This window comes from Rhagoletis pomonella, unplaced genomic scaffold (assembly GCF_013731165.1).
Source record: "Rhagoletis pomonella isolate Grant_MI unplaced genomic scaffold, Rhpom_1.0 Rhpom_scaffold_00001, whole genome shotgun sequence".
Classification (NCBI taxonomy): domain Eukaryota; kingdom Metazoa; phylum Arthropoda; class Insecta; order Diptera; family Tephritidae; genus Rhagoletis; species Rhagoletis pomonella.
In genome coordinates, this window is record NW_023458555.1 from 40,171,197 (window position 1) to 40,194,291 (window position 23,095).

The 23,095-nt window shown below is 34.0% G+C and overlaps 2 protein-coding genes across 3 annotated transcripts in view; one reads left to right on the forward strand and one right to left on the reverse strand.

The window, feature by feature from the left end:
- LOC118744113 (IDLSRF-like peptide) overlaps nt 1-23,095 on the reverse strand; it is a 182,512-nt gene that overhangs the window by 119,941 nt on the left and 39,476 nt on the right. The gene's annotated exons all lie outside the window — the stretch shown is intronic.
- On the forward strand, nt 19,810-20,886 carry LOC118744104. Its single transcript, XM_036476837.1, has one exon. The coding sequence runs from the start codon at nt 19,810-19,812 to the stop codon at nt 20,884-20,886; it is 1,077 nt and encodes a 358-aa protein (XP_036332730.1).

Below are 23,095 nucleotides of genomic sequence, written 5' to 3' on the forward strand. Positions count from 1 at the left end.
ACGCGAAGAGTTTATGACAGTAGTCATTTCAGTAAGATTTGTTATCACTACCCTGCACGAAATGGGACTAGTTTGTAGCTAACTATTAACTAACTAGCAATCGACTAGTGGCAACTATTTATCAACTACTTCTTTTGGCCGGAACTAACTACTTTTGAAGCGCGATAGCCGCAAAATAATGAGAACTGATTTCCTCTGCATTACATGTTAACTAACTTGTAGCTAACTACATAAACTATCAATAAAAATGATTTTGTTTTTTTAATTTTTTATAGTTTTATTTATTTAACTTACATATTTGCTTACTTGTTTACATGTTCTTTTGTAGGTGGTCTCATATTTGAATGCGATCAAACATAACATCAAAATGATAATATAAAATGTAGACCTTTGTTTTATTTGTCCGAAATACGAGGAAGAATCTGCGAAGTGCAGAAAGTAGTGTATTGAAAGTAGTTTTTGAGTGTGGATATTTAAATAGAAATTTGTAAAGAAAACAAATTACCGATAACGTCTGCATGACTCCTGCACGACTTTACAATTAACTTAAAGTTAATTTGGTCATAGCTAATTAAAAGTTAGTTATTTAAAGAAATCTCGCAAAAAAGCCAACCAGAAGTTGGTTTTTTTAATCAATTGATAATTTTTTTCTGCAGGGTATAGCTCGGATTTGTATGCAAAAAAATAAATCTAAAATTATGAGCCATAATAACTATAAGCAAAATACAATCAGCGTCAAAATAATGAATACTTCGACGTTTTGACGGAGAAGGTGTATGCTAATATACCTACTACAACAATTCCACACTTGAAGAACGATATTGAATGCGCTTTATCCGAAATTGGGCCAAAATTGTGCAAAAATTTTATTCAAAATTTCTCGAAAAGAATAAGGATCTTTCACCAAAGTCGTGGCGACCACATCTCGAATATTATTTTCGATATTTAATTGCAGTCTATTAGTTACCTTTATATTGAAATATAGTTAAGCAACGTTTTGTGTAAAATAATTTGTTTTAAAATCTCTCTCTGTTTTAAAATTAAAACCCACGTTCTTGTCATGGCACTCGATATATATTTTTAGGCGCCCAAAAATATGAGAGTTAGTAACTCAAATTATGTTCTTAACTTTTGGCTAATTTGGAATAACTAAACTCAGCGAAAATGCAAAAAGGACTTTCGCCGCTAATCCTTTTTTAGGCAGAACACATGCCAACGAAAATTCCTAAAAGTATACTAGGCATTTTAATAATTCTTGCTGCGACAAGCACTTTAGCAACGCCTAGTCATGTGGAATTAATATTTTAAAATTTATGCACACCATTTCGCCTCATTGATTACACTGATTTGCGAGGAAAAGGCAAATAACTTTTACACCTCTATGACCATGTCAAGTCCTAACTCATATCTACATATTACACACACTCGTCAAAATGTAGTAGAATGCTGAGTTGGCAAGAAAATACTTGTGCACAACGGTGCTTGGTTGGCAGTTTCAAAGTAGGAAAGAAAGAAAAAAAAACTCTTTGTCAGCTGCCATTAAATGCCTGCGCCATAAATTTTGCCTTTAAGAAAGCATACCTTTAGCAGCTAGAATGAATCGTCGAATGAAAAATAAAAGGAGTATTAAGGAAAAAATGTGCATAAATCATGCGCTACAAGGCATTTAGTCAAGTTAGTGAAGAGCAGGTGAGTGCAAGCGATCGATTGTAATGCTTGCCTTAAGCACTTGGATGAAATAAAATAAGTACTCGTAGTAGGCATAATACGAGTACTATAAAAGGTTGGAGAGACTTAAGAGTGGCGGCGCCGGCATTATGCAAGCTAAGACTTTGTGCGGTTGGTATCTGCTATAAAGATGATTACTAAGTTGCAAAGTCAAATGTCTTAGCGCCTGAACGTAGACTTTGTGAAAAATCAGCCAAGAGCGTATCCGTGCATGCATTTAGTTTGCGAAGGCAATCAAAGTTTTAACATAGTTACTAGTTTTACACAATTTGCCGAAATATTTAATGGGTTTAAAGAATGACGTGAAGTGTAGTGGCGAAAGTAGACTATATTTTTAGCTTTCCTTACAGTTTGGACAAAGGCGAAGCTTATCTTCTTACCAAAATGAGACAAGACCGCTCATGTAAAACCGAAGGATTTCAGGCCTATAAGTCTCACTTCGTTCTTCTTAAAACTTTAAAAAGGCTTATCGACAAAAGTATGCGACCAAAAGCACTTCCCTCTACTCTGGAATCCTACCGTTAACTCTCTACTTGGAAGCCTAAAGAGCACCGGTTGTCAAGTCGCAGCGTACTTTGATGACGTAGCAAGAGACAAACATCTGCAGACCCTGATTGAGTAATTGCAAGGAATCCGGACTTAGCATCAGTTCTACCAAGATCGAAATGGTACTTTTCAAAAGACAGTATAAAACTCATCTATGTCTTCAAACCTACCACCGTAAATCGGGTGGCCCTTACTCTCTTAACCGAGGTCAAATACCTTGGAGTTATTCGAGATAAGAAACTTGACTGAAAGCGACATTGAAGACCGCTCCGGGAAGGCCAATACCACCCTGTATGACTATAAGACGGCTATGGGCAAAAAATGAGGAATACAACCACATACATATAGTATCTACACTGGATGTACACAGCTGTGATAAGACACATTATTTCCTAAAGGGTCACCGTATGGTGGCCTGCGCTAAACAAAACATTGTGAAAGAGCTAAGGTGGAACGAGTGTAGAGGCCGGCTGCCATGCTCGTCACGGGAGCACCTACCAAATCTCTGGAAATCCTCCACCTGTGGATCTCTACGGCAATTTCGGGCCGGCGGCCGAATCCCAGAGCGGAAATAATGGGAAGGGGTCACAGACTTAAAACCAGGGTCGATGGCTATATATCTGTGGCCACAAGCAATAACAGCCTAAGTCAACTTAAGAAAGAATGGAGTAATATATGCTATCGGATTCTTCAACCCCTATTCTATTCCCCATAAGTGAAATCCCCATCTCGCCAGCTGGGCTACTTAAAACGTTATAGACGAAAATTATTTGGTTTCTTATAAAGCTAACATTACAATCTAATGGCCTTATTCATAAAAATAAAGTAGGTTTAAAGAGCTTTATAAAATGACGTTTTCATACATTTTTCAGTTTATAAACCTTTTTTAAACCTACTTTATTTTTTATGAATAAGGCCATAAATGTTTAAAACGTTTTTTCTCGAATTCAGGTTTTTCGACTTTCGATTAATGAAAAAGTGGTTAGCGTGATGTACTCCGGCGACCTCGCGCGAAACCTCAGTTTTCGTTTATCGGACCATTGCAGAGTTTTTCAAGCAGAGCTTAGCACCATAATGGAGGTCGTTCGGAGGCTCATAACCTCCGCCGGTCCAGGACGGCCTCCCGCTATTTATTATGACAGCCAGGCTGCTATAAAATCTCTTTAATCTAACGGAACAACGTTTAAATTAGCCATAGTATGCAGGAAGACCCTCAACCTGCTGGCATAAAAATGCTCCTTGATTGTTGTATGTGTCCATGGATACAGGAACATTCCACCAGCATCGAACATTATCTCTGCCATTGTCCCGCCCTGGTCACAAACACTTTTTAGATTGTTTAGCCGACCTGAACTCCGCGAAGGTTCTCGACTTTGTGTGCTATATAAAACGCACTCGGTGGTTCAATTACTAAGGGAGGGAAAGAAACAAATGCCTTCGGCCAGTGGTATACCAACGGACTTTTCCAGCCTATGTGTGCTCCGCGCTCTGCGCGGTGGCTGCCGCTGTAGTCTAACCTAACTAATACAACTCACTGTTGCATACTTTCTCGGACCTCTGAAAGTTTCATTTCTCTCTGCATTTACCATAATTCGCCGTATCGTGATTTAATAAATATTTTTTGCAAAATAAATTACGATTCATAATTTCATTTTTATTTTGTTTTGCCTTCAAATTTATTTGCTACCTTTTTACTGCCTTACCGTTCACGTCCTTCAATTGTTGTTCTAAACTTTCAATTTCAAATTAGCATAATTTTATAGCATTTTTATGTCGTCTGAACTGAAAAGTATGTACATACATTAGCCGACGCTTGTTCATTTATTGATTGCCACAACCACGCCTTGTTCATACACATTCCACAATATCTACCCAGCAGCAAATCAAACTGGTTCAGAACTTGCGCTGAGCTAGCCTGAAAAGGGACGGTACTGGTTCTTCATCTATCCCAACTCAATGCTTTCAACTGTCTTTTTTAACATGGCGATGTCCTACAAAGTGACAATTTTCGCCCTCTGCAGAACTTTTGCACTTGTTCTGAGCTGACTCTGACTTAGATGGTTCTGAGACAGTTCATATAACAACAGTTCTTAGATAGTTCAAAAAGGGTCACCTTCCGGCTAGAAAAAATCTTGTTAGTTTTGAGCTGGTTCTAATAAGTATAGTATAGAGCCTTTTCTTTAAATAAGCACGCACACAATACTTCATTTTATGTTTAAAGAGCTATTTGTTTTGCACTAATTTACTTTTTGAGGCAAACTGTGCTTTAAAATTAGGAACATAAAGTGTCAATTATTCCTTTATTTTCTAAAACCGTTATTCTTAAAAATAATTTATATTTGTTACGTATAATGGGATACCAATAATTAAAAATCTGAACTAAGTCGTGTCAAAAAATGATAAAAACGGTGATATATTGAATGCTTATTTGTGATAACTCAGCGTTAAAATGCATTAAATTTATTGAAATGTAATACATAGACTTTCCGGCATCTAATAATAAATATAGAATTTTAATATTCACAATAGTTTTCATACTAAATATTTTTCGTAAATTTTTTATTTAAGGATGGCTCATAAGTATTATACCATAAACAAATAAATTCACGTTTCCAACTGTGTTGGAAATTTAGTAGAATTCTAGAAACTGTTATAAAAACTTCAATATTTTAAATCAGAGTTTATAAGTATGCAGTTCTATAGCCCATTAAATTTTAGTATAATTAATCGCGCTGAGTTTTTATAACTCTTTTTACGCACGCTCATGAAGGCATTCTCATATTTAAGTATTTTCGTTTAAGATGCTAGATTACACTTTACTACACAAAAATTTGATGGGCTACAAAACAGAATACTCGAAATATTTATAAAAAATATCTCTGATTAAAAATTTGAAATTTTGAAGACAGTTTTTAGAGTTCTATCAAGTTTGCAGCACAGTTAGGAATTTGAATTTAAATGGTTTATGGAGTATGAGACATTAAAAAAAAAATCACTGCATAACTATACATTTCGGGTGCTTAGTGATACATTTACGTACGTACAATATCGTTCATATCAATAGCACTCCCATTTCAAAGTGAGATTGTTTACCACTCTTGTTTATTTTTTTAAATCTGATCAAAGGGTCAAACATTTTGATGAAAAATCGTTAAATTTAACTTTGTTTTGTATAAAGTTTTAAAACACGGTTTATATGATTTTATTTTAAGCATGATCATTTAAATAATAACAAATTTTAACTCTCAATATATTGTGAATATTTAAAAAAGAAATGGTGTACGCAGACCTTTGCTGTCAAGTGTAGCTTAGCTAAATTTTATATTTTGCATTCAATTGTATACGTACGTAGATATGTATAAAAATTACATTAATGCTACCAATAACAACTTTTTTGGAAATATTTTAGCAGTTGCCCCATAAACTATGTAGAAAATTACATATTAAATAAACGAAAACAGTTTGTTATTAGTTTTAGGGTCTAAGAAAATCGAAAAAAATTAGTATATTACATTTGTGCATCTTTTGTCAGCTTTCACATGACCAGGATGAGTAACATTGATCACAGCGCAACTAGCAACATATGAGTTTCAACCGTCCAACTCTGCATCCCTTTTTCAGTAGTTCAGAGACAGTTCTGAAATTTGTAGGGCGGAACTAGCGCTTTGCCAGACTGTCCCTAAATTTTGCTGCAGGGTACATACGTTTTATCATTTCAGCGCATTAACCATAACGGTCAGTTGGGTATTGTGCGTAGGTCTGTTGAAAAATATGTCTGAACATACATACATACAGTCAAACATGCATGGCGTGGCCTTTCATCCAGACAGCTTAGCACTCCCTTTGGAATTTCGGTTGGTTTACCCCTGTAGCTTTTCATATTTTACAGCATATTTTCTTTAGGAGTTTTTATACTTTTTCACATTTCGGAAAATTCAGGTTTACGCCCACACTGCATTGCATACTTTTGTGCTCGTGTGCTTCATGAAAACTTGCTATGCATATTTTAGAATCTAATATATATGTACATAGTTATATGTTTATAATTAAAAGCAAATTTATTTCATGAATTCTGCATCGCCAGTCAAAGCAAATGAAAAAGTGGTTTCAGAATTATTTTCTTTAAATATTAAAAACAGCGGTTGAATTCACAAAATTTTTGCTTGAGGCAGGCGGCCCGAAAGTTTGCTGTTTAAATTATGTGTGTACACTTCTGCTCTGCCAAGGTAAAATTGAGTAGACAAAGTATGTAAATTGCTTCTTAGTTGAGACTACAAAAGCGAAAAAATATTAAATTATTAAACAAAAAAAAAAAAAAAAATAGATGCACAATATTCGCCAGCATTTCGGTTATTATAAAAAAAAAAATTAAAATTGGAGTAATATCCTTGTGAAAGCTTGTGAGTCAGTTAGTGAGTTTGTATATTGCCCTTTGACGCTAAAACGGCTGGATGGATTTGGATAAAATTTGGCACACAGATAACTTATGGCCTATGTATGTAAATTTACGAATACATATGGAACATTTTTTGAAGAGTGCTGCAACTTGCTAAAAAAGTAAAAGTCATTATTATTAAGATGTTGCACGATATGGTTATTAATCGAACGGTATTTAAAAAAGCTTTGTTACGAACTCATACCTTTAGTTGCTGGGGTTGCCACATGGTTAAAAAGTCAAATTATATTAATGAATTAATTACTTGAAGTACAGCAAGTGCAAATCGTTTAAGGAAGCTTTATTTCGATACCATTTCGAAGAGTATTGCCACCTGTTTTAAATTTGTAATTAACAAGTTCGAAGAAATTTTACAATAAAGTTATCATAAAAAAAGTTAAAACGTATTTATTAAAAAAACTTGATTGACGCGGGTTTCCACATGTTTAAAAATTAAATTTTACAATGAAGTTATAAAAAAAAAACAAATTTAAGATTTATTTATTAAAAAACTCGATTGAAGAAAGCTGCCGCATGTTTTAAAATTAATGTCAGTTTTCTTAATAAGGTAAAAAAATTCAACAATACTGTTGTCTAGTGAAAGAAATTTATTACAGCTTTATTTGGAAAATATTTTTAAAGTGGTTGCAAGCTTCTTAAAAATCCAATTCAATTTGATCGGAAAGTAAAGTGAGATGTATGACACCAGAGAATTTATAGAAAAGTTTACGGAAGGTTGCCACCTGTTTAAAAAGTAAAATTAAATTTTATCAATTAATTACTTGAACAAGCAAAAAACGTTTAAGAAAGCTTGCGATCGCATTTCTGATGAGTGTTGCCACCAGTTAAAAATTTTTAATTACAGATTCACCGACAATTTACAGTAAAGACTTAAAAGAATTGCAGTTTGGGATATATTTATTTAAAAACTTATTTGAGGAGGTTCCTACCTGTTTGAAAATCAAATATAGTTTTCTGAATAAATAAAAAAAATTGTTCTACAAGAATTTAAAACAGCTTTATCTGAGAAATATATTTAAAGAGGGTTGTTACCGGTTAAAGCCAAAATTTTGAACAACAAGCTAGATAATTAAATAAATTTTGATCAACAAGTTAGATAAATAAATAAATAAAACTACAAAAATTAAATAAATAAATAAATAAATAAATAAATAAAGAATAAACAAATAAATAAATAAATGAAGAAAAATATACAAAATAACTAATAAACAAATAAATAAATATTGACACCAATATAGGTCTAAGGAAGCTTTATATCAAAAATATTTTCGAAAAGGTTTCCACCCGTTTAAAAGTAAATTTAACTTTAATCTAAAGTTAAATAAATGTTTATATATGGATAGTTGTTTTGAAGAGATTATTTTGACTGCAGATTATTTTGTTAAGAAATTGTCTTTCCTTTCCTTTCCATAATATTATATATTACGTAAATCAATTTATTCTGTTAAATTTTATGTATCAAATCGAAAAATTTTCGAAAATCTGCCGCTAGATTATCCCAATAATTTCTGAAGAAATCCAAGAAACATAACAATGTAATCATAATTATTTATTCTTATAAAATTCAGACAAGTTTCGAAAAGGTCCTTAAAAACGAAAAATCAAGAATATTGCAATATTTAGTACCCGAAATTCTGAAAATCCGCAAAAATACTGAAAAATCCTAAAAATACCAAATACATACGCAAAACCCTCTAAATCCCCAAATGGGTTAGGAAAATCGCAAATGCTCCCGAATTAATTCACTTTCACTTTTTAGATTTAGTTTAAGGTTTTATAATTTTTTATACAGATGGAAACGCTGCTCACAAATTTTTGTGTTATAGCAAGAAAATACTCGGCGAGCTTCGCTGCGCCTTAAAGGTATTTTGGTGTAACAAAACTCTTATGGCCTCATTTGTGTGCGCGTACCAACATACTGACAAACAACATACAGGCAAAAATTCAAAAAATGTTTGAATTAGCTTTTGTTGATCTAAGACCCCTCATATTAAGTTTTCTTTAATATCTATAATGTACAAATATCGGTCTGTTACAATTTTATTATATGTATAGATGTCATCTAAAATACTAAGCAGTTCATACCCAATTTGACATTAAAATCTTACTTTTGATGTATTCGTTTTTTTTTGCCTCAGGTTCTAACCCAGTCTATCTGGTTCGACTATATAGAAACAAATTTACGAGAAATTTAAAAACCTGCGAATTAGCAGCTCAAAAAACAGCATTAAATTTATTCACCTTTATTCCATTATTTATGTGAATAAATTTCCTTTCGCAAACTTTATTGCATATGTACATATTTGATTACATTTATGAGATTAAAATATTTGTTTTGTGGTGCGCTCGTGCATATACATACGTAACCACAATTTACAAAATCATCTGTTTCAATTAATCGTAAATTACTGTTTTTATATGTAGATACACATGTATATGGCCATTTATTTTGCATTTATGTATTTTGGCATACAACATCCGCCTACAGCAAAAAAAAAAAAATACAAAACTCAAACATTTTCATTTGTCTGAGCTAATGCACCTACCTAAGCCACCTCCAAAATCAGTGCGCTAAATAAGCTCTGATTACGCTAAGGATGAACGATAATGCTGGAAATGCGCCAAAAAATATAAAACTCCGCGAATAATTACATAATAAACATAATGCCAATGCAATATTTCACAAAGCCGTTCAGAGTTGGCAATTTCACTTAGCAATTTCTCAGCCATTCACGTCTGAATTTCTTTGTTGCGTGTGTCTTCTTCTTTCGTTGTACTTTTATGTACTTTTCATTGTTGTTGCACATCTTTCATTGCTCTCGCGCTCCACTAAATTCACTGACACGTCGAAGACAATTTGGTTTTTGTTCGCACACCCACATTTCCGCAGTCTCTCTCTCTCTTGCTCTGCTTCAACGCCAGCCCCACCAGCAATTGGCTGGAAAGTGCACGTTACCGCTTGCGTTTACTGCTTTTCGCCACAAATTTTCACATTGCGTATTTTATGCAAATAATGTCACAAATTAGGCGCGCGTGCTGCTAATTCAAAATTTGTGAAAAGCGATTTGGCTGCCGACCGCCCACCGCACAGTTTCCTATTCAGTGTTGTGGCCACACATTTTCGGTGTCGGATGCTTGCTATTCGTGGAATTGCATGAAATTTGTTGCAGCCAAGTGTTTGCGTTTAAGCGAAACGGAAGTGCACTAATTTGTACAATTGGGAAACTTGCACTTAATATTTATTTCTGTATGGCTAATACTAGTTAATAAAACATAGTTTTTATTTATTTATTGCCAATTTGCTCTTTGGATAAAAAATGTATTAATTGAGAATTCGGACTTGATTGTACTCAAAGTATGGCATAAATACACAACAACGACATTTGTGCAAATGCAAAAATATAAGTATGTATATAATATTTGTAATTTCCGTATTCAGTTATAGCTTATGACGATGCATCCTTCCTGTCTGATAATCAGTTTAGAAAAAAGGCAAACTAAGCCATTTACATACACACCAAATTATTTCTAAACTCTCAAGGTGACTGATGGACATGCTTGGAACTTCTCTGAATGCTAAGTTGGTATGTAATTTTTAAAATTTGTTTTTGTTTTTGTCATAGTTTTCTGAAGGTCTTAGCGCAGTGTCCGGTATTCTTTAAAATATTTAACAGTTAGATATTCAATAATATTTTGGATTAGTTATATTCACAAAGGTTAAGTGAGTGGACCTATATAAACTCAAATGTTTTTGAGAAAAAATTTTGGATGGCAAAAGTTTACTTCTCATAAACTGTGAAATTTGTTATACGATCATACTACTAAACTCGCATGGCGTTAAAATTCCTAAATAATAATAAATAGATGGGTGAAATTTTTAAAAATTTTGAAAATTATTTTTCATCAAACTAATTCAAATTGTATTGCAAAATTTGGTAATTTTCTTCAACCAACTACTTTTGAACTCTCCAGAATATCTTTCATTTTGAAGTAATTAAAACTATTCATTAAATTGTAATCAACTTTTTAAACAGTTGAAAACCCACTTTTCATATGTGCAATCTTATATTTGAATTATATATATACGTTATTTTATCTATGGTATGTTATGTTTTTATATTATGATTTGTTATGTTACGTTGTTATGTTATGTTATACTTGGTTTGGTTTTGATTGGTTTGGTTTTTATGTTTTGATTTGTTATGTTGTTCAAATGAGTTTGCAACTCAATTCACCACAGTTCAGTTTGACTCCCCTTATCTCACCTCTACTAACCTAATATCAACTCCTCGCAGCTTACTTCACTTCCACTCACCTCACCCCAACTCACCTCATTTCATCTCAACTCAATTCTTCTCACCTCACTTCAACTCAACTCAACCCAGCAAATATTATTTCACCTCGCCGCAACTTGTTTCACCTCAGCCCAACTCACCCTAACTCACTTTAACTTATCTAAACTCACCTCATCTGAACTCACTTCATTTCAATTCACTTTACCTTAACTCAACTCAACTTTACTTAGCACAATATGATAGTGTCAAGTACTTTGGGATGACATTAGATAGAAGACTTACCTGGAAAAAGTATATAGTAAACAAAATTTCTGGAGCGAAACTAAAACAAGCAAGTCTTCAATGGGATATAGGACACAAATTAAGCCTAGATAACAAGATCTTGTTATTTAATATGATGACTAAACCATGTTGGGCATACGGAATCGGGCTTGGGGCCCGGCGTGCAATTTCATTTTGAACAGACTACAAAGACGGTAGTCAAAAATTGAAGGAGTCATATGCGGAGCGGTAGATTAAAAATACGATTATCCGCAAAGAGGTTAAGATAAATACAGTGCACGAGGGCATAAAAAAGCTAAGCACCAGTTACTAAGCAGAGTTAATGAACTACCCAAATCGATTAGCGAGAGGTTTTCTTAGACGGATATATGCAAGAAGACTAAAAAGAAAGGATTGCCAATATTCGGTATGTTTGGATACCCGCAATATAACAATTTCGGCTCTGGAACTCGTCCTTTCAGACCGACTACCCGACACGAAATCCAGTATCCGTGCGGCTCAGAAACTTATCCTTTCCGACCAACAGTTTCCAGAGCCGAAATAGGGGAAGAAAGATTAAAATAAAGGTAATTAAAGAGGAAAGGATATACATATATAGAGACACAGAGACTCAATCTGGGAACTATTTTGGGATTTTAGAAATTTTCGGGATTCTCGAGACTTATCGATAAAATAATCAATATTTTTATCGGTTTTGTTATCGATGTTTTTATCGATTTTGTTATCGAAATTTTTATCGATATTGTTATGAATTTTGCTATCGATATTTTCGGAACTTATCGATATTTTTATCGATTTTGTTATCGGTATTTTTTTCGATTTGTTATCGATTTTGTAATCGGTACTTTTCACTATTTTGTTAGCGATAATTTTTATCGATTTTGTTATCAATATTTATATCGATTTTGTTATCGCTATTTACCGATTTTGTTATCGATATTTTTATCGATTTTGTTATCGGTATTTTTTCTATTTGTTATCGGTTTTGTAATCGATACTTTTAACTATTTTGTTAGCGATAGTTTTTATCGATTTTGTTATCGCTATTTTTATCGATTTTGTTGTCGATCTTTATATATTTTATTATCGATATTTTTATCGATTTGGTTATCGATGTTTATCTATTTTATTATCGATATTTATCGATTTTGTTATCGATGTCTATCGATTTTATGGTCGGTAATTATCGATTTTGTTATCGATATTTATCGATTTTCTAATCGATATTTTTATCGATTCTGTTATGGATATTTTTATCAATATTTTTATCGATTTTGTTATGAATATTTTATCGGTATTTTTATCGAGTTTCTAATAGATTTTGCTACCAATATTATTATCGATTTTGCTATCGAAATCTTTAACGAATTTTTCATCGATTTGTGATAAAAACGAAGATAAAGGAAAACATAATAACATAAATGTAATTAGAACGAACAGGGTTAGAGGTAGGGATCTAGATAGAAAAAAGACAAAAAATATAACCTTAAGCAAAAGCAGATGTATGTATGTATGCACATATGTATGTATGTATATTGGTTATGAGACAAAATAGAATCCATTGTTTAATAATTCATTTAACTTATAAAATAATTTACATTTAATTTTTGACTCGAGGCAATATTGAAAACACCTCATTGGAAATCTACAGGCCAAAAACTTATTTGGTCGATTTTGATGAAAGCCCTCATTGTAGTGAAATTGTCGTTTCATCGGCCATCGCAATGAAAAGAGCTAAACAATTAAATACCTTGATTATACCTACGTATGAATCGCATTAACAAAAAAACTGATGTGACTCAACACATATTTCTTTCAAGTATTAATAGATCGGTCTTTATAGCGCACTAGATGAAGCCGTATTCAAAAGCAAACAAAATCTGTTCTTTTTATGCGACATTTCTTTAATTACTTATTTGCGGGGTTGGCCGGAATAGAAGCGAACAATAATTCGAATTCATTATAATAATAATTCTAATTTAAAAGGTGATGTATAAAGAAAACCAGCCTATTTTCACTTCGCGTCAAATGAATGATGCGTTTATACCTGTTTTCTAACCGATGTGAGAAATAAAAAACCGACTTGAAAACAAATTCGAGTCAATACACTTCCGAATTTCCGAGCGTATTTAAATTTGGTTTATGCATCCATTTTGAAACACAGCGAACTGGGTTAAAGCGCTTTATGTGTCGGTATAAACAAGGTAAAAGTTGAAAATCTGATTTCATAAAGGGACATTCATTGGACGTCTCCTAAGGGTCGATGCAGCAAAAATCTTTTTTTTATACAAACCATTTCACAAAAATATCGTTTATCGCATTATATTCAGCAATACTTTAACTTAGCATGGTTTTAAATCTAAAATTTAATTTTGGTTTTATTGCAATCTGCGTTAAAAAAATTTATTTGGCTTAGTTGATCTGGAATGGCGTATAGGTATTTTAAAATAAATCAATTGAAATGAGAAATTCGATTTCAAAAGTTGCACCGCAAATTAGTTATATAAATCTTGTGTGCTCTAGAATTTAGCGACACATACATATGTTTGCACACCAATAATACACACACTCGCGTTCATATAGTATATGTTTAAAATACAATTGAAACAAGAAATAGGAAAAGACCGCAACGTTAAAAGTTAAAACAGCCACAAATGCATTAAAGGCAACTAAAACAAAAAAATAAAATAAATTGGAAAAGTTAGTTGCTAAACAAAAGTTCAAGAAGGAAACTCAAATAAAAAAGCCATTCAAGCAATTAGCAAAGCAAATACGCGCAAACACATCTTGGAACAACAACAACGAATAAAACGCGCACATATTGTGCAAGTAATGTAAACAAAAAACTGTTTGAAGTACCAACTTTGTTTGTTTGTCGGGAAATTGCTTGCCACCGTCTGCTGCCCACAATCGTTTGCCATCCCCCGACTACCTACTTCTTCAGCTACACACAAAGCACTACATGGCGTATAAGTAACGCGGTGCACCGCTAATGGCTGACTTCTGGCTACATATACTCAACTACGGGTACATAAGTATATATACATGTGTAAATTGAAGAGCAGCAGTGAGTGGTTGAATAGCGTCACTAAAATGACGCTTAGCAATGCGCGCATACATATGTACATATGTTATACATATGGTACAATAGAGTGCCTCGCCAAAAAAAAGTAGCGGGTTTATTATTATTATGGATTTGATCGTTATTATTATGGATTTGATCGTTATTTGACCAAGCCTTTTATTTTTTACAAAAAAAAAATAAAAAAATTGCTTGATTTAACTGTTATTATTTGACTGAAAAAATAAAAGTCAACTGTTTTACTACAGTTTTTCAACAAAAAATTTGACAGTCGAAAAAAAAAACTGTTTGTTGAGACTGTTTTTAGTTTTCAAAAATATTAAAAAAAAATGACCTCACTCGAAGATGGAAAACAGTACCAAACTTTTTTTATATGCAGAGTTATGCACCCGAAGTTTCCAAATCTTTTACCATATAGCCATTGAGTTAGATGGGAAAAAAGAAAATAATTTTCTGGAATTTTTTCGGGACTTGCCACGATTTTCAAATCAAAAATTACATTCAATTACATTCAAATCTTTACTATGCTTTTTATATATGCTAAAATTTTACTTAATTTTTGTTCTTTTTATAACATGTACTTTAGGTTGCCCCACCCAAAAAAGTAGGGGGTTTTCACCTGAATTATGTTATTTATTTTAAGTTTTTAAATTGCCACAAAATATTGCAAAAAATTAATCAAAAGTTTTTAAAAATATTTTTCTCAGAGGATACAGCTAGCCTAAATCTCAAACATTTTCCGAAAATTTTTCGCGAACGTTTTAAAATAGAATAAGTTTTACAATTCCGATGGAGAAACATTACCGATATTTTTTGTTTGTATCGTGAGTAATGCACGCTAATGTACAAGTAATAGCTAGTACCCACGCTAAAATGCGAGTATTTGTAACTCAAGTAGGTAAATAGTTAGTTGCTGACGTCTGTAGCCTAGCCCATTGGGGCGGTGTGCGGACCTAAGGACCTGCAATTGGTCTGTCATAGCCGCGGGAAAAGTTTGAGGACTTGAATGTTGGAATATTTTCTAGCGCCAGGCGCATTTGTGTGTGTGTGTTTACCTACGAGTACTGGAACACGCAACTACTATTAGTCAGCGCTCATATTAGCATATGAAGCGGGGTGCAAGCGAGTCGATGTACCGGTGAGTCAGTCATGCATACGAGTACTATGGGAGTTAAACGTTGGTCATGTGCAGGTGCAAGGGTCGTTTTGTTGTTTTTGTGCTCGCATTTTTAGCGCTTAATTTGGTGGAAATGTGTGCGCTGGAGAGGCGGTGTCGATGTCGGTGTCGGTGTCGTGTCACCGATAAGGGTGCGGCATGTATGTAGACTCTTCAGTAGATATACATATGTACATACAAATGTATGTATATATTTATAAATATACATACCCATACACATTTATGTATGTAAAAATGCGTATTTATTACTGCACGCACTTTAGCCTACTTTTGGACGTTTATACTTTCCACTATAAACCTACATACCACTTGACATGGAACTTAGAGATCACTTTGCTTTTGTTTTCTAATGAGTCTACATATCAGCGTCAACCTTTGCAGCAAAGTAGGAAATCATTAAAAGTATACAAAGTGCCGTAGTAAAACTTAGCAAACATTTCCGCGTCATTTGCCATTAGGCTATTATTAAAATATATTTGCTTTTACACCCATCAGAGCTGCCCTTTTCCGTTAACAAAATGCCTGTAATCCCATTGTATTCTGCTTATTAAATACATACATACATTTTTCCATTATCTGCCATGCTACTTAATGAAAGGTCATTGCTTTTGCCAGTCTTTACTTTCCACATTTGTTCCACCTCAACACTTAAGTGCCTTTTTTCTGTAGCAATTAATTAATTTTTTTTAAGACTTTGATGTTGATTTATCAATTATTACAACATTAACTTCATTGTCATCACATCAAAAGTTTCTAACAGTCATGAATATTCATTAAAATCAATTTTTGAATATTGTACAGCTATTAATGGTGTACAGTGAACAGTGGTTCCGTTAGAAAAAATATCAGCCAAAGTACTTGAAAGGTCATCAAGATACATAGAAATATTTATAATCAGGGTTGTTCCAAGTCAACTGTATCACGACTGATGAGTCTGAAAATTGGAGTAAACTAGAAATTTGAAAGAGAGCTCGTTGAACGACTGTGGACTTCTTTGAATAAGCCAATATGGCTAGTCTTATACAGCGTCTAAAATCGGCGAAATAAATATTTGCAAAAAATACTGATGAAAAAAACTCAAAATCCTACTTATCTAGATATGCCTCATTCTTCATCAACTGAAAAACGCCTTGGTTCAGCAACAAAAAATCGTTTATATTCTTGAAAATTCGTTAAAAAGTTTTCCATTTAAATGACGAGTGGCGTTTTTGAAATCCAATATGGCGGAAGATTTATTCAAAATTATGAATTTGATCAAAATTTTTTTCATTAGATTCACTTGAAATTTTGGTACTCTAAGTAAAGGCCTATTAATTGGGGCGTTTGAATAAAAATTTATTTAAAACAAATCTCTGTGCCTTTAATCAGGGTTACGTATTCCAAGTGAATCTAATGAATAGGGATGTGTCGATACCACTAAATCCAAGTACATACTCGATACTTTTCTCAATTTACTAAGTATTTATGTACTCGATACTTTTTACTGCGATCCAAGTAGGTATCGAAAATAAAAGTACTTGTATCTGAAGCGCAAATCTTATTATACTTCAGCATCTTCTTTGAAAAGCAATCCATTAGAGGAATGGGAAGATATGCGCACTACACTTCCGCAGCTATATTAGCAGGCCCGTCTATACACTACGGTTGTTGGGTCATCTGTCCCTTGCGAGAGGCTTTCTCAAAAATAAGTACAACTGTAACAAAATCTTGAAGCCGCCTTTCTGGAAAACACTTGGAAAAGTTGGTGTTTTGCGGAAATATAACAAAAAAGGAGTTATTTACTTAAACTTTTTTTTATATGAAAAAACTTTATCTATTAATTTTATAAAAATGTATTATATTGTTTTTGAAATCAAATACTACATATACAAAAATAATTGTTTGTTGGGTTGAAGCTACTTCGGCCGGTGAAATAAAAAGCGAGAATACGTTTTCCTTTTTCCTCCTACGCTTTTCAGTGCTTTTTTCCGCACCTTATTCAGGGAGTCTATATTTGAATAATAAATAAACAATAAATACGAATAGCATTAACATACATATATAAGTGTTCCAATAGAAATTGCAGGTCATAATTACATTGCACAATAACAATCACGTACATAAACTCACAGTTAATATATAAATTAAATCACATTTCACAATAAATTTCTCTTCAGCACAACATCATTAGCGTAGGAGGGAAAAGTAAAACATATTTTCGCTTTTTATTTCAACGGCCGAAGTAGCTCCAACCCAACACACAATTCTATAAGAATTTGGCCCATATCAATAAATTGAAAAAAATTATTTTTATTTTAAATTTTTCTATGAAAAAATATTAAAAGATAAATAATCTTGTAAAAATGCATATTTTTTGTGAAAACAAAATACAATAACTTTGACAAATAAACAAAATCGTAGTTCTATGTACGAGTACTCGATACCTTTCCGATACTGAGTAGGTATCGATACCTTGTTTGATAAAAGTACAAGTACTGCTTTGAGTAATACCTTGATGGTATCAATTTATCCCTACCTATGAATTATAAAAAATTTATCTGCCGTATTGTATCCGTCATGTTGAATTTTAATAATTCATGGCCGGACTCAAAAACCCCCCGGAACAAGCTTTGTCTGCCCTGATTGCCCTGGACCGAGATATTTAGAATGCCTGTATGTATGGTCCGGTTTTGCTCATTTTAGGACAAAAAACAAATCGATTTGAATAAACTCAAATTTCATATTTTTTCCCCGCTCCGTTTTAGAGATATTTGGAAAGCGATTAAATCGATTTGTTTTTGTTTTTGTGCCGTAAAGTTTTTAAAAATGTATTAATCAAGCTCAAATTTCATATTTGTTTATTATTTACTATGTTTATGTATCAACCCTAAAAATTTGAAACAAATCAAACACATGAAGTGTGAATCCCGTCCGTTTTAGTATGGAACGCCCCATATACATATATTTGCTATGCAGTTAGAGACATTTTTGCAAAAAATATTCCCGCTATGTTCAAGAAAATGCTGCTGGTGATTGGCGCTGGAATCGAGAAATAGGAAAAGTCCGTATCTATAGTACAATCTTGTTGAAATTCTAAATGAATTTTAATTTCGTAATCAGCCTTATCATGAGCTTAGTTTTCCCCGTACCGGTTTGCTTTTCACTTTTGGTTTCCACGTATTTATTATGGGCGTATTTATATGGGATGAAAATTTTTCATAAGCATCACTTTGATTCATGTCCGCATATACCCAGTTCATGGATTAAGGGAATCTGTGGCCATTCAGTTATCCTAGGAGCATAAACGGTTCACAGATGTCTTCCTCATTTAGGAGTCAGCAGGAAATCTCGCTCAGAGACCTAGAGAGAACCAGCTGGCCTTTATGTTCTGTGGAAGTCACACACAGCCTTTAAAGCTTAACACTCACACATTCACTGATTAGGCGACTACTAACACCAAGCGTCTAAATGCACGCTATGCACTGCTGCGTGTGCAAAAATTTCCATTATGAAATTAATAAAAGTTGGAGGAGAAGCTCGACCAAACACTGAGCAAAAGTCTAAGCACCAAAAGGTTACTGTTATTTTAATTAATTATACTTGGCAAATCATTAAATTAAATCTTTGCAGAGATTGCACAGTTGAAAATAACACCATCGGCAATGCTCATAATAGCGAAAGGGCAAGGGTACGAAAAAGAGGAAAAGAAACAGCTTTTTTTCTTTGTTTAAAGTTGTTGGAAAATCATTTTCTACACTACATTATATTCCTTATTCGTTTCAAAATTAAAACGAAGGGTTTATTTAAGTCGCTGATGCTCGTATTGCTCCATGAATTTCATCCATATATGGCAACTCGAAAATACTGGGACTTTCATATTTGTCTTTAAAATTTTTCCCGTTGAAAAAATTGGGACGTCTCAATTTTTAACGTTTAAAAATTTTTTCATATCTGAAGAATCAAAACACATTTTATTTTCTTCATCTTTTTAATAATGGAAATATCTTCAGATTTTTCTTATTTAAAAAAATATTGCGCGTAGAGAAAACTCAATAAAATATACAAACTCTGTAAGCGCGTAATGTAAAAAATTGCAAGTACAACAAAGTGTCTAAAAATTTTAATAAAACCCAAGAAAATTGCAAATTGAAGAAGGAAAATTAAAGTAATCAAATTAAAGAGCAGCAACAGCTATAAGCCCAGCAGCAGCAGCAATAAACCTCAGCCACCGCACTCAAAAAATTAACAGCAAGACAACAAGAACATGCAGGCTCATCACGCCATGCCCGATTTCCGCTGTCGCATCACCTGCATGCACAGAGAATGCCAGCGCCACGCCCACCTCGGCATTGTCGATCAACAAGAACAATGCAAGTGCCTTGGCGAAGTGAACGCTTCATCCATTTTCCTCGAGAATGTCTTGGACATGGCCAACACATTGGCACAAATCATGATCATCTGCGGCATACACGAATGCAAAGCCAAGTCGACGGTCGATGTGGCTACTTGCGCCTTCCTGCACTACGACCAGGTTTGCTGCTGCATCGATACCACACCCAAGAAGCGGCTGCGCAAAGAGGATCTCTTCCACGAGCTAGGCAAGCGGTGCTTGATGAATCGTGTGGAGGCTCATCTCGCCTACACGATTATAAAGCGCGGCTTCAAAGCTTTCTACTACAAACCAATCGACGATGGCCGGGCGACTTTCTCAGAGGAATGCGTTTATGTGCATGCGGCGCGCAAGACGGCCGAGAGTTATGCACGCTACGATGGGCTGTCGTGCGTGGAACAGCGCGGCTTTGAGGCGAAAATTAAAGTGGCTTACAAGAACTTCTACGATCGAATGGTGAAGCGTAGAACTCAACCGGAGGGCGAGAATTGCAATTGCTGCTTCTGTGCCAAGAAACGTGGCCACCTAATCTATGGCAAGAAGCCACCATGCGAGACGCCCAAGGTAGCGCACCGCTGCCCGTATTGCTGCCAGGAAAAACGTAGAAAGTTAATGCATCCGGGCCGCGCTGGTATGAAGTGTCCTAAATGCCATCGCGCGATGACCTATTGCGTATGTCCGAAATATGAGTTCGGGCTGGATTGGGTGAAAAGCATCTGGGCACGACCCGACATGGAACTGTACTACAAGGAGACAATTGAGGAGCGTTCTATGGCAAAGAGTGGCTGTGAAACAGAAATGCCGGAACCAGAGGGGAAAGAAAAAGCGGAAGAGGAGGCCGAAGGAGAGGAGGCCGAGGGAGAGGAGGGCAACGAGTATCTGAGTCCAGATGATCAGCCTGCTGATGCAGATATTGATATGCCCGTCGACGAGGAAGAGGAAGGCGAATAGTGAAGGCGGTCAGTGAATAGAAATTGAAAAGGAAATAAAGAGGAGAACGCAGAAATTGACTACGACTGGCAATAAATATATAGGCAACACTCAAAATAGGAAAACACGTTTTGAAAAATTATAAAAATTATTTGTTAAACTTCGGCAAAAAAAAATATAATTGCAATAAAAACTAAGGAGACCAAGCATAACACATTTGGAACGTAGACCGACATGGATACTCGGATAAAGATAACCATCTACCCAGATAATAAAAACCTCCTACCTGGGTACCCGGACAAAAAAAAATCGTTATTCAAGTACCCAGATAACCTTTTGCCCGGGTACCTGGTACGAAATTGAAGAATACGAATAAATTAACTTTTTATCAAGATATCGATGGCTGAGTGTAAGATTGACCTATCTCGGCAGCCAATTCGAAAACGCCCTATCACAGAAAACTTTGTAGGAACGCCTTCAGAATTTGATTGAAGAACACCCTATCTCAGAATTTGGTTGAAGAACGCCCTATCTGAGAATTCGATTCAAAAATGCCCTATCTCAAACGAAAACACATTGAAAATGAGCTGAGATAGATCGATCTTCCACCCAGCCATCGATATAATGTATACGTTTTACTTTTCTATTTAAATTTTCTTCAATGCTGTAAATAACAAAATTACAGCTCCATTTACACGCGGCCAATATTACCTCTCTTACTTAATAACCGAAAACAAGCAACTACTTATTACAAATAAATCTCCTAGGTAAATCACAGTGAAGGAGATTTGTATCTTGAAATTAAATATAAATCTCAGTTGCCAGTCAAAATTATGCGCGCATTTGTATATCTGTCCAAGATAAACCTTTATGTTGCTGTGCTAAGTGATATCTAAGCATCTGAGAAGAACCGAACTGGTTTTTCGGTTAAGGGTTATTATGTAGTTCTGTAGCTCGTTTCTCTAACTCTTTTCTACCGATTATTTCTCTACTGGTGGAGAATATACGTAATTCTCTACTACTCATTAGCAGTAGAGAAGAGGGCGGCGAATTCTTATCTCCATTCGCCTTGGTAGAGAATTGTTACAGAAACGAGCTACAAGGGGGAGATTATGTAAGAAGCTTGCGACAATTTTCGAATCGCTATCGCACTTTTGGACGCATGATATGAATGTTTTTGCGTCAAAAAGTGCGATAGGGATTCGAAAATTGTCGCAAACTGGTTACAGAATCTCCCTCTGGCCGAGGGCTTTCCTCAAGGCGAACTTATACAAGGTGGTATTGCCGGAGTAGCTTTAAATTTTTTGGCGAAAGAAATTTGTCTTGAAGAGTTCTAAAATAATACTGCTAAAAGTACTCAATGATTTTGGTTTTCCTATTCCATAAAGTTTTCAAAATCATTAAGAGGAGCATTTAATAAATTTGTCTGTCATTATTAGGTTCATTCCTTATCTTTTTAGACTAAAATCTGAAAAGTGTCAAAATGCCAGAGCGTAAGCAAAATGCGCTCACTAAAAGAGAATAACAGGAAAAGTAAAGGAACGCAAAAAACCAAATTTGTAGTCCAAAGAATGGCAACAACAAAGCCAACATCAAATAAGAATGGAAATGTATGTACAAAACACATTCACACAAGCACAAGCACAATAAACACTTACTATATCAATTATTTTTTGCCTCCTTCCAATTTCAATTCACTTTTTCTAATTTTTAGATTATTCTCACTTTTGCGTATTCTTTAATTTCCTTAATTTAAATTCAGTTGAGTTTGACACTTTTCAGGATTTTGCCAGAAAAAATTCTTCTGACTAAATCTGACTACTTCGGACTTTTTCTGACTATTTCTGGGAGATAAGGAACGCTCCTATTAACTTTCCTTTCCCATTGCCTACAAAGTTGGGCAAAATTAATTCGAATGACGAATATCAAATGAATAAATTATTTTCCTCGTTATTTGTAAACAATAAATAACTTTTTTTATTCAAAGAATAATTATTTGAATGATGGATAAATTATTTTATTCGTTATTCGAATAATTATTATCTTTATTTATTATTTGAATAATGAATAAAATAATAATAAAACAAGTAATCTATGTATATAGGTATGCACATACATATATTTATGTATAAAATGATAGCCTTTTTCGTTGTTTGGAATCAACTCAATACCCTGGATAGATTTAAGTAAAATTTTCGGAAGTTATTCCCTGCGCATAAAATCCAATTAA

What these genes read in the sequence shown, in the direction of transcription:
- LOC118744104 (XM_036476837.1), top strand. Translation starts at nt 19,810, where the DNA reads ATGCAGGCTCATCACGCCATGCCCGATTTCCGCTGTCGCATCACCTGC.